This window comes from Argentina anserina, chromosome 1, assembly GCF_933775445.1.
Source record: "Argentina anserina chromosome 1, drPotAnse1.1, whole genome shotgun sequence".
In the NCBI taxonomy this organism is placed as follows: Eukaryota; Viridiplantae; Streptophyta; class Magnoliopsida; order Rosales; family Rosaceae; genus Argentina; species Argentina anserina.
The window spans coordinates 14,545,110-14,559,879 of NC_065872.1; the positions used below are offsets into that span (position 1 = coordinate 14,545,110).

Here is a 14,770-nt window from a genome sequence, read left to right on the forward strand (position 1 = left end):
AACTTGCCAATGTCAAAATATAATATGAAACAAAAATGAAAAGATAAAGAAGATAAAGAACTAGTTCTCAACTATATAATGTTGCAAAAAAATGCAGAAAATCAAACAAATGTTACACCAGAGTAGTAAACAAAATGAACACTCAGATTGAAATATGGCAACAAACCAAAACAAAATTAAGCTCTATCTCAGAAAAATCAAAGTAATAATATTTTTATTAAACAACAGGAGTAACAGGTGTGTTCCAATCTAAAACAATACTGATCTCAATTCTAAATATAATAATCAAAACCAATTATTAATTCATGTTTGGTAGCATGAACCCCCACTAACATGGTTTTATTGACTTTATTTAAAGTTGAAATCGATTACTGAAGTAATTACTCCACCCATTCATTTCTGACATTCCTAGAAGGCTGAGAAGGAGACTCACTTTGACAGGATTAGCCATGATAATCTGACTCACTTTTAATTTAGACGAGATACTCAAACCTTCAACTTTGGATACCTCATCATAGACTTGACGCAAGAGATCAAATTTTGCAAGACTTCCCACAAGCTTATCCATTGCTTCAGCAGTCTTAGACATTGCCCCAACCATTTCTGTCAGCCCTAGTACATATTCACATGTCCTCTTCCTTTTCCTATTCCTTGGAGCTTCATTAGAACCTTCAGCTACTACAGGTTCAACAGGTTGAGGGATGGTTGTTACCTTAGCTTCTTCTTTTAAGGGATCATTGTTGAGACCAATTTCATCCACACAATCAGCAGCACTAGTTGTTTGCTTCCCATTTGCACGATCTTTTCCAAAGACATTTCACAAGTTATCAAAATGAGGAAAATGCTTCATCCATGTTCCTTTTGTTGCACGATCTTCAAGCTACCAAATCGCTCATTCTTCATCAAATACAAATCCAAACTCAAGTCCACAAGAATCATCAAGCTACCAAATCGCTCGTTCTTCATCAAATCCAAATCCAAACTCAAATTCTCAAGATCAAGTGCATGTCACTCTTGAGCCAAGTTACATACGGAGATAGAATCAGAGGAGTTCACAAAGATTGTAACCTCGCGCTTGATTATCAATAAATCACACTTTATTTGTACACATGTCTGCATCCTTATTTGCATTGTGTATGGGGGCTCGAAGTTGGCGATTGATCAACTGCTCACTCATTACGAGGTCAAGAAGGAAGATTTGGTACCTTATTTCCAACTCTCCCCACAACTCTTGCAGTGCTTTGATAATGTTACACTCATACATGTGCCACAGAAAGAAGATTAAATGGCAGACGCATTGGCAAACTTGGCGGCGATTTTGGCATTGTCTAGAGACGAAATTTTGGATATCCCAATTTGCCAAAGGTGGGTCGTGACAACAAAACCTTCACTCCAGTGTGCCAGTTCTCATGTAGTGTCAATTTACACCGTTGATGTTGAAGATTGCAGGTATCCTTTTATCGACTATCTTGCGCACAACAAGCTTCCCGAAGATTCGAAGCAAAGGTGGGGCATTAAGCGGCGAGCACCGCGCTTTCTCTACTACTAAGAAACTTTATATCGGAGGTCATTTGATGGAGTACTCCTTCGATGCTTGGGAAAAGATGAAGCGGTCAAAGCCATGGAAAATGTTCATTCTGGAGTGTGTGGAGCACATCATTCAGGACCAAAGTTACATTTTCAAGTAAGACGACTAGGGTATTATTGGCCCACCATAGTTAAGGATTGTATGGAGTATGCACATAAATGCTAAGCTTGTCAGTTTCATGCCAACTTCATTCATGAGCCACCTGAGCCGTTGCATCCGACAATTTCTTCACACCCATTCGACGTCTGGGGAATGGATGCAATAGAACCCATCACTTTGAAATCATCGGCTGGTCATATGTACATTTTGGCAGCCATAGATTCCTTCTCAAAGTGGGTAGAGGCGATACCGCTGAAAGAAATAAAAAAAGAAAATGTTGTGGACTTCATTACGGGAAGCATTATACAACGCTATGGTATAGCACGGTGGATCATCACAGACAATACCAAATATTTCTCGAATACCGCTATAGAAAAGTTGAGCAAGAAATTCCATTTCAAGCTTCACTTTTCTTCAATGTACAACGCCCCGGAAAATGGTTTGGCAGAAGCATTCAATAAAACGCTTTGTAACATTATGAAGAAAACTGTCAGCAAGAAGCAGAGGGATTGACATGAGAAATTGGGCGAAGCTCTCTGGGCTTATAGAACGACCTATCAGACAGCCACAAGTGTTACACCTTATTCTCTCGTCTATAGTGTCGAAGCTGTGTTACCATTAGAGAAGGAAATCCCGTCATTGAGAATCGCTTTGCAAGAAGGTCTAACAAATGAGGAAAATGTCAAGTTGCGCCTTCAAGAGTTAGAAGCTTTGGACGAGAAGAGGCTTGATGCACAACAACACCTGGAATGCTACCAAGCTCGGATGCCACACGCCTTCAACAAAAGTGTTCGACCACGGTCATTTCAAGTTGATGATTTAGTTCTTGCTGTTCGAAGACCCATCATTATGACGCACAAGACTGGCCTCAAATTCAAGTCAAAGTGGGATAGTCCTTGCGTTGTCAGAGAAGTATACACCAATGGAGCTTACAAAATTGTGGCGGAAAACGGTCTGAGGATCGGTCCCATTAACGGAAAATTATTGAAGAAGTACCATGCTTGAGAACGTCAAAGTTTGCACGAACCTAAACTGCACAAGACAAAAAAAAATACTCCACGCCTGCACGAGCTTAAACTGCACAAGGCACCCAAAAAACAACAAAAAAAATAAAAAAAATAACCTTGAACTACGTGATGACTTGATTCCTTCTTTAGAAGGGTACGTAAGCAGCTTGAGAATAACAATCTTAAGTTCAGTCACATCAAAATATAAATAAGGGTTTGTCCATCAAAACGTCTGAACTTAGCTCATCGTTGCCTGACTTAGGCATTTGGAAGCTGACTACTTGGCGATTCACTGCATAAGTCCACTGCGAGACGGGAGTTGAGCTGCCATAAAATAGAGGTTTAAAGGCAAATGCCCTAGTAAGAGAGGGATATACGGTTAAGGTGGTGTCATCATGTTACTCATTTTCAACATCGTCGAGGATAGTGATTGTCCCGTCCTTAAAACTATTGAAAGCCGCCATACTGAATGTGATGTGTAAAGCCTAAAACGCTTTTATTGAGTGTTGTCAAGTCTATGAAATGAAAGCAGTCAAGCGATTAGGTCGTTTACGTTCTTCAAACTCTTGAAAGCCGCCATGGTGAATGTGATGCGTAAAGCCTAAAACGCGTTTATTGAGTGCTGTCAAGTCTATGAATTGACAGAAGTCAAGCGATTAGGTCGTTTATGTTCTTTAAACTCCTGAAAGCTGCCATGCTGAATGTGATGCGTAAAGCCTAAAATGCTTTTATTGCGTGCTATCAAGTCTATGAATTAAGAGCATTCAAGCAATTAGGTCGTTTATGTTCTTCAAACTCTTGAAAGTCGCCATGGTGAATGTGATGCGTAAAGCCGAAAACGCTTTTATTGAACGTTGTCAAGTCTATGAATTGACAGCAATCAAGCGATTAGGTCGTTTATGTTCTTCAAATCGGCCAGAAATCAACGTGTTTCGAAAGCAGTTAAATGTCTAGATCAACCGCGACTCTCAAATTGCTGTAAAAAAAACCGGTTGCACTAAAGCATGACCGCACTCAATCATTCAATTGTCAGGGCCGCACTTCCTTCTTCAAATTTAGTTTCTTTCTTAGCCATTTTCACCAGAGCTCTCTCTATCACTTGCTCCAATGGCGTCCGTCAACCCCGGCATCTGAGCTCACCGTCGAGGAGCGCAACCTCCTCTCCGTAGCCTACAATAACATGATCGGGTCGCTCCGAGCGGCGTGGCAGATCGTATCGTCGATCGAGCAGAAGGTGGAGGCCCAGAAGAATTGAGGAGCATTTCTCCAAGCAAGGGATCAGAGGACCTCCTTATCAATTCTTCATTACAAATGTCAAAGAGCTTGTGGGGATGATGATCAAGGCCTCTTCTCATACTATGCCTTCTTCCTGTCACAGTATTCTCCCCAGAGTCCTCCCTTTTTACCATCACTGGAAAAAAAAATCTATGGTGCAACATTTCTTGTGTGGTTCGGACCAACAGTCTCCGATCCCGATCTCATCCGCGAAGTGTTCACTTCCAAGTCGGAATTCTACGAGAAGAATGAGGCTCACCCTTTAGTGAAGCAACTCGAAGGCGACGGCCTCTTGAGCCTCAAAGGTGAGAAATGGGCTCACCATAGAAAGATCATCACCCCTACGTTTCATATGGAGAATCTCAAGTCACTCATACCTCTCATGGCAACGAGTATGGTGGACATGATGGACAAATGGTGAACAATGTCGTCCGACTCTGGTGAGGTTGAGATTGAAGTCACCGAATCATTCCAAACCCAAACCGAATACATTATTACCCGAACTGCTTTCGGTACCAGCTATGAAGACAGCAAAGCTGTTTTCAAGCTACAAGCTGAGCAAGTGCTCTTCGTCGCCGAGGCCTTTCAAAAAGTCTTCATCCCTGGTTATAGATTTGTACCAATGCAACGAAATATAAACTCGCGGAAATTGGACAAGGAGATTAGGAAAAAGCTCATGGAGTTTATCGATATCCGAAGGAAAAACTCGATCAACAATGTGAACGAAAAATGTTCTAAGGATTTACTAGGGCTTATGATTCAGGCCGCCGATGATTCTTCTTCTGCCTCTATGTTCTTGATGTTTGGAATTAAACCTCCTATAAGTTCTAGTTGTGGGAAGTTTGACTGGAAAAGAGAAGAAGTAAATCTTAATATGCTGATTGTAAGTTTACTTGATTGTACTCAAGAGACCCTGAAGAGGAGCCGGCTAAAAGGGCGAGAAAAGGGAAGAAGCAAGCTGTAAAGAGTTAACATAATGATAGAAAATATGGAAAATCGGGTTGGAAAGTGAGCACGCCACCATGTGTTATATGCTGGAATCAATCAATTGCAGAACCAAAGCCAATGACATTGCCGGTAAGCTATCATGCTAGGCATTATGGACGGAAAGAAAAAGTTGACATATACTGTTAAAGCTATTTAGGAATTATGCCTTTGGCAAAGAAAAGGCTGAGGCTATGTTGAAAGTGAAGATAAAGGCGACTTTCTAATATCCACAAATAAGAAGAAGAAATGATAGTAGCTCTTTGTTTTATAGGCTTTATCATATTGAGTCGTAAGAGTTTAGGGGATACTTTCAAAATGACTCTAGACGGTAGAATTCAGGCTAAAAAAATTTGATGCTTTCCTGTCAGATGCTTTCGGTGGTGAGCCAACATCAAAAGCCAAAGATCACTTTATGCTGAAACGTGATTGGTCCTTGGATAGCAAAGAAAGCTATGTGCCTAGATACTTTGGATGATTCAAGGGGCATCTCTAAATTTGTGGGAAAAGATCACGAGTTTGCTTTTGTATCAATTGTGAAAGATGTCAAGGATTTGAGCTCCCAGACACGACAAGAAATTATCTTGAGCTTTTCGTTTTTCCTACATATGTTTTTACCTGCTGTTACAATAAAGTTAGACAATCCTCAATATAAAGAGTTGTGTCATCTTTTCGATCAAGTGATGAATGACATATCTAGTGTGGATGTCGATTCTATCGATGAAAAAAAAAGGAAATCTTCCATGCCTCAAACATATGTCCTTCTGGACTGTGACTTTGTTGAAATATTGATTAACTTGGGAACAAAAGGAGACAGTCCAAGGCTTGATGCAGAGTGAACTTCTTGGGTCTTGGAGTGGTCTAAGACTGAAAGTTCAAAAACTTGAAATACTATCTGTTTCGAATATTGGAGGTATTCGAGGTGTGAAATTTTTTTGATGGGCACGTGGTGAGGGCAAACTCTGGGGTTCTATCACTAGTGTTCCTGATCATGATTTTCTTCTTATCACATGTAGCAACTCAACAATGAAACATGGCGATGGAGGAGGTTCAAATGCATTATCATCAAGACTTGCTGGTTCTGATATTGTACATTTGTGGGATCCCATAGATTTTCACGGTTCTACATCTATAACTGTCAGATGTGACACAACTGTTGCTTGGTGAGATGCTTGGCCAAGATATACCACCTGATGCATTTGTTTATGCTACTTATGCCAAATGTGGTAAATCAGAAGAGGCATACTCACTTTACAGACAGCTTGAAGAAGAAGGGCATGATCTGGATGTTGTTGCCATCAGTATAGTTGTCAGAGATTTGACTCATAGTGATGTCTTACTTTTGATGGAGAAAGAAAACATGATGATTTGGAAACTCACGACATGAGGGACGATCGTGATAAGATGGAAGCATTTATTTTACAAATAAAATAAATGGACGGTTATGTCAATAATTTCCTCTCGTGTAGAACTAAAAATCTCAGAAGTCATAAGAAAAGATTACTACAAAATTTGCGGAGCCTCTGGGAGCTAGCTTCACAAATTCTCCAAATCAAAGTGCATACTTCAAGCTGCGCTTTCGGCACGTGACGACGACATGTCTACAACACGACTTGAAGTGGGAGCATTTGTAGACACATGAAATTTAATGTAGTAAATCATCTTCATTAAATGATTAAATCGATCAAGAACCCGACAAAATTGCACACGTGGCCCAAAAATCAACAAAATTAGTGTGGATCCGAATAAAACTCGTGTCAGCACATAAATGGATGATCGTAATCGAAACTACGTGATTTCGACTTAAATCGGATAATTGAATGTCATTAACGATTCGAAATAATAATCGGACATTTGATTAAATTAATAAATTCCTTAACAATTATAAATTAGATCAATTATTTTATGTTTAATTTAGTTATGAGAATAACTAATTTTAAATTAATCATAAAATACATATTGATTTAATTATACAATTAAAGAAATTTATTATTTTAGTGTCATTAAAATATTCTACAAAATATAATCTTTGACACTATAAATGCCCCCTTCAACATGAAGAGAAAGGGAGGGACTTGAGAAGAAGAGAGAAAATCACTTGAGCAAGATCACTCTCGAGAAATCCGGAAGTCTCCTAAGTCCACGAAGAATCCTCAAACTACCAAATCGCTCGTTCTTCATCAAATCCAAATCCAAATTCAAGTCCACGAAGAATCATCAAGCTACCAAATCGCACGTTCTTCATCAAATCCAATTCCAAACTCAAGTCCACGAAGAATCGTCAAGCTACCAAATCATTCGTTCTTCATCAAATCCAAATCCAAACTCAAATTCTCAAGATTAAGTGCATATCACTCTGGAACCAAGTTACATACGGAGATAGAATAAGAAGAGTTCACAAAAATTGTAACTTCGCGCTTGATTATCAATAAATCACACTTTATTTGTACACATATCTGCATCCTTATTTGTTTTCAGATTCTCGTTCTACAGTTTGTTTCTTACTCTTCCCTTTTGCTGCTCAATTGGTTGAGAGTCCATACTAAAAGAAGAACATATCATTAATATTTGTCCATGAACTAAAAAGAAATTAAACCAATCTGTGATAATAAAGCATTAACGCCAATACTAAAAGAATGGCAGATCCTCCTCAACAAAAGAAAGGACATATCATGAACATTTGTGCAACCCATATAAGTAATAATGAAAACAATATTATTGAAAATAAAGAATTCATTACAGGAACTAACAAACATCATTAGTAATGCAAACTCAAACATTCGTAATTACTTAACCACTTAGCCTATTTGCTCTCCACATATCAAACATTTTTGTTGGTAAATTATCCCTCCATTGAGGAAATGATTCAACAATAGTGATAGGGTCAGCTTCTATTTCATCTACATCTTCCACCAACAAATCTTCTAGTGGATCTATATGCATCTCATTTCTACAATGGTTGTGAAGAAGACAACAAGTAAGAATGATCTTGCTTTGTGTTTTTAATGGGTAAAAGACAGGACTTCGAAGGATAGCCCAACGTAGTTTAAGCAGACCAAAACACCTCTCAATAACATTTCTAGCTGCATAATGCTTCATGTTAAAAACAACTCTGCAGAAAACATGTCGGCATGTGTCCTTCTCTCCATTCAGTTAAATGATACAGTTGCCCTCTATATGGAGCAAGAAAACTGTATCCAACGTCCACAAGATAGTAGTAACCTAAGACAAGTCGTATATAAAATTTTCCAAACCCCACATATTAAATTATGAGAAACTAACAAAACTTCATAAAATTTTGACCATGTGGAACTTTCAAACCATTTGTTCTACTCAAAACATCTCGTAGTACTCAAGAGGTGGCTACGGAGCCTTCTCAACCCGGCAAAACATAGATAAATTTCATGTATTGAGAGCAAACTCCTGACACATTGGTTGCAATTTCATTCTTTCTAGTACGATATCTAGGCTTGTCTTTCTCAAGAACGTTGACCCTAATATACGTACCATCTAGTGCTCCTAAGCAATTCTACAACATAATTAACATAAGGTTATTAGCACACACTTACAAAGAAGTACTGATAGTATTAGAAAACAACAACTAAATTTTTAGTGTCATATACCTTAAACCATTTCCATTTGTCATCCGTTGAATTATCAAGGACTGGTTCAAGTAATCTAAGTAGCTTGCCACTCAATTCAAGAACAACATTAAGTACTAATAGTCTCACCAGATCTTACAAACCGAAATTGTATGATCCTATTTTTTTCATGATGGCCAAGAATGTGCAGAAACATTGCCATCATTTCATCTACTGTCATATTTTTTGTATCTCTCAACTTTGCAGTAGTGTGAAGCATTATACATGGCTTATTGAAAGTATATCTATTCATTCTAAGGTTCTCAGAACAAGCTAGGTCATTAGAATATATAAGTCGCCTAAGATTGGCATCTCGTGTACCTTTTCTATTAGCCTCTGGTTCATTCTTCAACAAATATTTTCTATAATGTCGTTCAACAGCAAGAGACATCATACACATAATATTAAAAATTGATCATGAATGACAATGCAAGCATAATTTTTTCTCTTCTTTGCAAAAGTCTACGTGCCATGCTGCAAAGTTAGAAATAATGACATATGTTTAGTGTATCATAATACATGCAATATTGATGGAAACCCAGTAATTTAACTGAATTCGTACGAATTTATAGAAAACTAGCAAAATTAATCTATAGATTAAGGCAACGACATGTATATACAATCAATCTTTAACAAAAATCTTGAACCTTGTTTGCTGAATCCATAAAACATGCAATATTGATAGAAACCCAGGAATATAACTAAATTCATACGACTTTTTAGAAACCCAACAAAATTGATCTATGTATAGATTAAGATAACACCATGTATATAGATAATCAATCTTTAACAAAAACCTTGAATCTTGTTTGCTGAATTCTAAGGAAGATAATTCTATTGTTTTAGTATCATCTTCTTTTTTCATTAGCAAAAGAGAAAGGAATTCAAAGACAAATCATAAAAAAGAAAAGCAAATATGAAGAAGGTTACCTTCATTAGCAAATTGAAGACGTCGACAATCTAGGTTGAAGAAGGTGACGGTGGCTGTAGAGAGAGAAGTAGTTTAGTGATGAGTATATATATATATCTAATAGCGGGAACTATGAACCCAAAAAGAATGGGTGAGCGGGAGAATCTTTTTTTTTTTAGGAATAATTTCTGTAATTTTGCTTTTTACCATGGGAAATGGAATTGAAATACCACCCCTAACTAAGGAATTCAAATAAGGCTTTATGAAATAATTCATTTCCAATCAGATCTCATTTTTTATTTTCTTTCCAGTCTCAATTTATAACCAAACAACACATCAGAATGGATGACCAAATTATTTCCCATTCCATACCATGATTTTCTGCATTCCAAACGGGCCATTGAGTTGGAGAGATGTAAATGTAATTTTAGCTAGGAGCTCTTTTAAAAGATCACAAAAACAAAGTTTGAAAGAAAATTTCTAAGTCTAACGGAGTTCGTTGCTGGTATGCCGTAAATGATTTGTTAGAAAACCATCATTTACGGCGTGTATTTGGAAGCACGTCATACATACGATTATTCACGGTGTGTATTTAATACATGATGTAAATTTCGTGTTGTGAATAATTAGTTTTCATGTAGTGATATCTTCCGATTTACCTCTTTCAAGACGCTAATGACACTAATAACGTACTCATTTTGATTACATATCATTTCAAAAAAAAAAAACACACACTATAGATACAATAACGTAGTCAATTTATATAACTTAATGAATTACTAAAACACTCTTTTATAAATATTGTGTTTTTCAGTCACTCACTCTAAAGAACCAACGGCCAATTCCATCATTTTGTTCGGTAATATGTATTGGCATCAATGCTTCATTAATCAACGATCTTGTTTAAAATTGACCGAGGTTTGTACATGGCCTCCAATGGCACACGCTTATGCATTGTGAGTCCTGCTCCTTCAGTCATATCAATCTCCTTCTCACTGACCCTCTCCCACTCAAAACATTGAATCAATGAGGCCAAAGTCAAGCCGACCACTCGTTGGGCCAATCCTCCTCCCGGACATGCCCTTCTTCCCATTCCAAATGGTATAAACTTGTGTGCCACATCCTTACCACCAGTTTCAAACCTCTCAGGATTGAAAGTCTCAGGATCATCCCACAAATTCGGGTCTCTATGTATTGCCCATGCATTGATCAATACCAGTGTGTCGCGTGGTATATTGAATTCACTTACAACGCAATCATCAGATGCAAAATGGGGTACAAGCATTGGTGCTGCCGGGCACAATCGAAGTGTCTCTGAGATGATATTTTGAAGGTAATGAAGCTTAGAGATGTCTAGTTCGTCTACTAGGCGTTCCTGACCCAGTTGAGCATCCAATTCTGCTGTAGCCTTCTTTAGTACATCTGGATGGTTTAGCAAATTGGAAGTAGCCCATTCTATTGTCACTGCCGATGTATCAGTGCCCGCCAATAATAGACTCTGAAAATTTAGCTCGAGTTGATACTTTGTTAATACATAAATAAATATCTGAATCATACACACATAATCTTATTTGATTAAAGTATACATTAACTGTTGTAGCATTACTTTGGACTTCAATCCCGTATCCTCAGTTCTAAATATCCTGATATATCCTCGATATATCACCGATATTAAGAAAACGATACGATATTCTGGATATCCTTTCAAGTTATCGTTGACCGATAATTTCATGGTCAAAATCCGATATATCGGGTCAGCTCGATATATCTGACATTTTTAAATTTTATTTCAAATAAAATTTCATCATTTTACTTTTACGAGAAAAGAAAAAATGACAAAATCTAAAATCGAAATGCGATGCTTTTTAAATCAGTGAAAACCTTCATCTTCTTCGAACACAAAAACTTCATATTCATATTCAAAAGTGATTTTAAACGCCGATATCTTAATCAAGAAAGCCGAAAACATCATCAGGCGAAACCTCTAACTTCATATGTGGAGCCAAACCACTACATATGTGCCTCAAATCCAACAAATCCTTATTTAGATACTTGTTTTTATTATTTAAAACCATTTGTGTATTTTTATTTAGTACTTAGCTGTAGTAAATTCATAAATATAATAAATTTAATTAAAAATAGTAAATATGATAAATCCGATATATCTCGATATATCTCCGTTATATCCTTACTTTACAAAATTAATACGATGCCGATGACCGCTATTTAGAAATTTGCTCCGTATCTATAGAAAGTAAACAAGTGCCTAAAAATGTGAGATGAAAACATTTGTACCAACCTGTATAAGTCCTTTGATAATCTTATCAGTGTAATACACGGGTTGTGACTCCTGCTGAGAAAGCAAATGGTCGATCATGGTATTCTTTCTCTCTGATGCACTCTTGTTCCGGTGATCATCAATCAAACGTTGCAAGAACACATCTGCTCTCTTGCTCAGCTTCTTCAATTTCTTTACATAACCATTACCTCCGAACCATCTGATAAAAGGCATGAATTCTCCCACGTTGGTCCCCCCACTGTACGAGAAAGCCTCGTCCATGATCTCAATGAACTCCTTCCCCATTTCCTTGTCCGCAACATGGTCTCCGACATACCTCTTCCCAGCTACCATTGTCATTATGTTGTTGAAGGTCAGCTCAAATAACAAGGACCTCAGCTCCACTTTCATAAAACGACCTTCTTCTGCATTTCGGGAAAGCTTGAGCAGCAAATGCTTGACTTCGTTTTTTCGAACCTCCTCGAACGAGTTGAGCCTGCCACTTGATAAGACCTCGACAGTGCCAATACGACGAACGTTGCGCCAGTGATCGCCGTAAGGGGAGGCCGTCATGGTAGTTCGGTTGTACCCGAAATACTTGCTCATTAGCGTGGGCGGACGGTTTGCCAAGACGATGTCGTTTTTGGTGAAACATTCTTGCACGGCGGCGGAGGAGGAGATAACGACGACGCAGCGGGAGCCGAACCAGAGGGAGAAGATGGGGCCGTATTTCCGAGAGAGACTGTGGAAGGTGCGATGGTTTGGTGATTTGAGAAGGTAGAGGTGGCCGAGTATGGGAAGAGAAAAGGAAGGGCTCGGAGGGAGGTTACGGTAACGAAGCCGACGAAACAGCGTTGGGGTGATGAACAAGCAGACTAGGATGGCCAGAAAAGTGTACAAGAAGATGTCTTCCATGGTTTGTGGTGTATTATGATTCGATAGTTGTAGTGTTATCTGGATCCTTGTGGTATATATAATTAAGTTGCGGTGCATGTTACGCATGGACAAAGCCACAAAGGCATGCGGCTATTGATTCAATTTTCGTCTATAAAAGTTGTGGTGAAGAACATCTCTACGTACTGTGGTCCGCTTATGTCAGGACATACGTAATGGGATAGTTGCAGTTTACAAACTTGACAACGATTCGACATGCATGAAGCAGGTGCCTAATTCGATTTGTTGCAAAGCGTGACGGCGTCCGTATGACTAGAATTAAACTGATTATTTGCTTGATTTACATTCATACACATATCACCTATATATAGCCTAGTCTACCCATAAATCAATCCGTGATTCACTCTGTGAATCACGGGCCGTGTTTCACGCCATGATTCACGCCAACACTCTCCCTCAAGTTGGTGCATACATATGAACTATGCCCAACTTGCTAAGTGAATCATAAAAGACTCTTTTAGACACTCCTCTTGTGAGCATATCGGCAAGTTGCTCTTCTGTAGAAACAAAAGGAAAACTAATGATCTTCGCGTCTAGCTTCTCCTTTATAAAATGACGATCAACCTTCACATGTTTTGTACGATCATGTTGTACAGGATTATGTGAAATATCAATAGCTGCCTTGTTGTCACAGTACAGCTGCATAGCACATTTAGGCTTAATACCCAAAACTTGTAGCAAATTTCTAAGCCATAACAATTCGCACACTCCTTGAGCCATACCTATGTATTCTGCTTCAGCACTAGATCGAGCTACCACATTTTGTTTCTTACTCTTCCATGTAACAAGATTACCCCCATAAAGGTAAAGTATCCTGATGTGGATCTCTGATATGTAATATTTCCAGCCCAGTCTGCATCTGTGAAGCCACAAATTTCAAGGATATTATTGCGATTAGAGAACATTACTCCTCTCCCCGGAGCTGACTTCAAGTACCTCAAGATCCATACAACAGCATCCATGTGGTCCTCACTGGGATTATGCATGAACTGACTTACTACACTTACTGCATACGCAACATCTGGTATGGTATGTGATAGATAAATCAGCCGCCCAACTAGCCTCTGATATCGAGGTTTTTCATTAGGGACTTGATCTGGATATTCTGCTAACCGATGGTTCTGCTCAATAGGAGTATCAATGGGAGTGCATTCCAACATACCTGTCTCTGTTAGTAGATCAAGGATGTACTTCCTCTGACACAGGTAGATACCATCACTTCCCCGGGCTACTTCAATGCCTAAGAAGTACTTGAGTGTACCTAGGTCATTCATCTCAAACTCTGTGGCAAACTGTTTCTGTAATCTATCCACCTCAACAATATCATTCCCAGTAACTACCATATCATCAACATATATAATTAGGGCTGTTACATTTCCTTGTTGATGTTTGAGAAATAACGTGTGGTCTGAATTACTCTGTCTGTAGCCAATTTTCCTCATGAATTGTGAGAATCTTCCAAACCAAGCACGAGGTGACTGTTTAAGACCATACAAAGACTTTCTCAATCTGCATACGGAGTTACTTGGAGAAGCGGTCATATATCTAGGCGGAAGATCCATGTATACTTCCTGTGTTAGTTCTCCATGAAGGAATGCATTTTTAACATCAAACTGCCTAAGTGGCCAGTTCAAGTTAGCAGCGATAGAGAGCAATACCCGGATAGTGTTTATCTTTGCAACATGTGCAAATGTCTCATCATAGTCTATGCCATATGTCTGGGTGAACCCCTTCACTACTAGGCGTGCTTTATACCGGCTTACTGATCCATCTGGATTATGCTTCTCTGTAAACACCCAACGACATCCTACATTCTTCTTGCCATATGGTGGAGGTACAAGCTCCCAAGTATTGTTCTTTTGTAATGCTTCCATCTCTTCCTCCATTGTTTTCCTCCATTTTGGATATCCCAATGCATCCTGCACTTTGTTATGTACTGATACAGTAGATATTTGATCCACAAATGACTCATATGACTTAGATAATCTTTTGGTAGATATAAAATTTGCCACCTGATACTTGGCTTTAGTCTGA

General features: G+C 38.5%; 1 protein-coding gene and 1 pseudogene across 1 annotated transcript; one reads left to right on the forward strand and one right to left on the reverse strand.

The window, feature by feature from the left end:
* The first annotated feature begins 1,285 nt into the window (after positions 1-1,285).
* LOC126802507 (cytochrome P450 734A1-like) lies at positions 1,286-4,933 on the forward strand (annotated as a pseudogene).
* A 5,457-nt stretch (positions 4,934-10,390) lies between these two features.
* LOC126792636 (cytochrome P450 81Q32-like) lies at positions 10,391-12,697 on the reverse strand. Its single transcript, XM_050519077.1, has 2 exons — positions 11,804-12,697; positions 10,391-11,002 (listed from the first exon to the last, which is right to left on the reverse strand). Exons 1-2 carry the CDS (start codon positions 12,695-12,697, stop codon positions 10,391-10,393), a joined length of 1,506 nt encoding a protein of 501 aa, XP_050375034.1.
* Positions 12,698-14,770: the final 2,073 nt, after the last annotated feature.

Coding starts and splice junctions, on each gene's coding strand:
- LOC126792636 (XM_050519077.1), bottom strand. CDS start 12,697: ATGGAAGACATCTTCTTGTACACTTTTCTGGCCATCCTAGTCTGCTTG. Junction 11,003..11,803: donor TTATCAAAGGACTTATACAG/GTTGGTACAAAT, acceptor CTAAATTTTCAG/AGTCTATTATTGGCGGGCAC.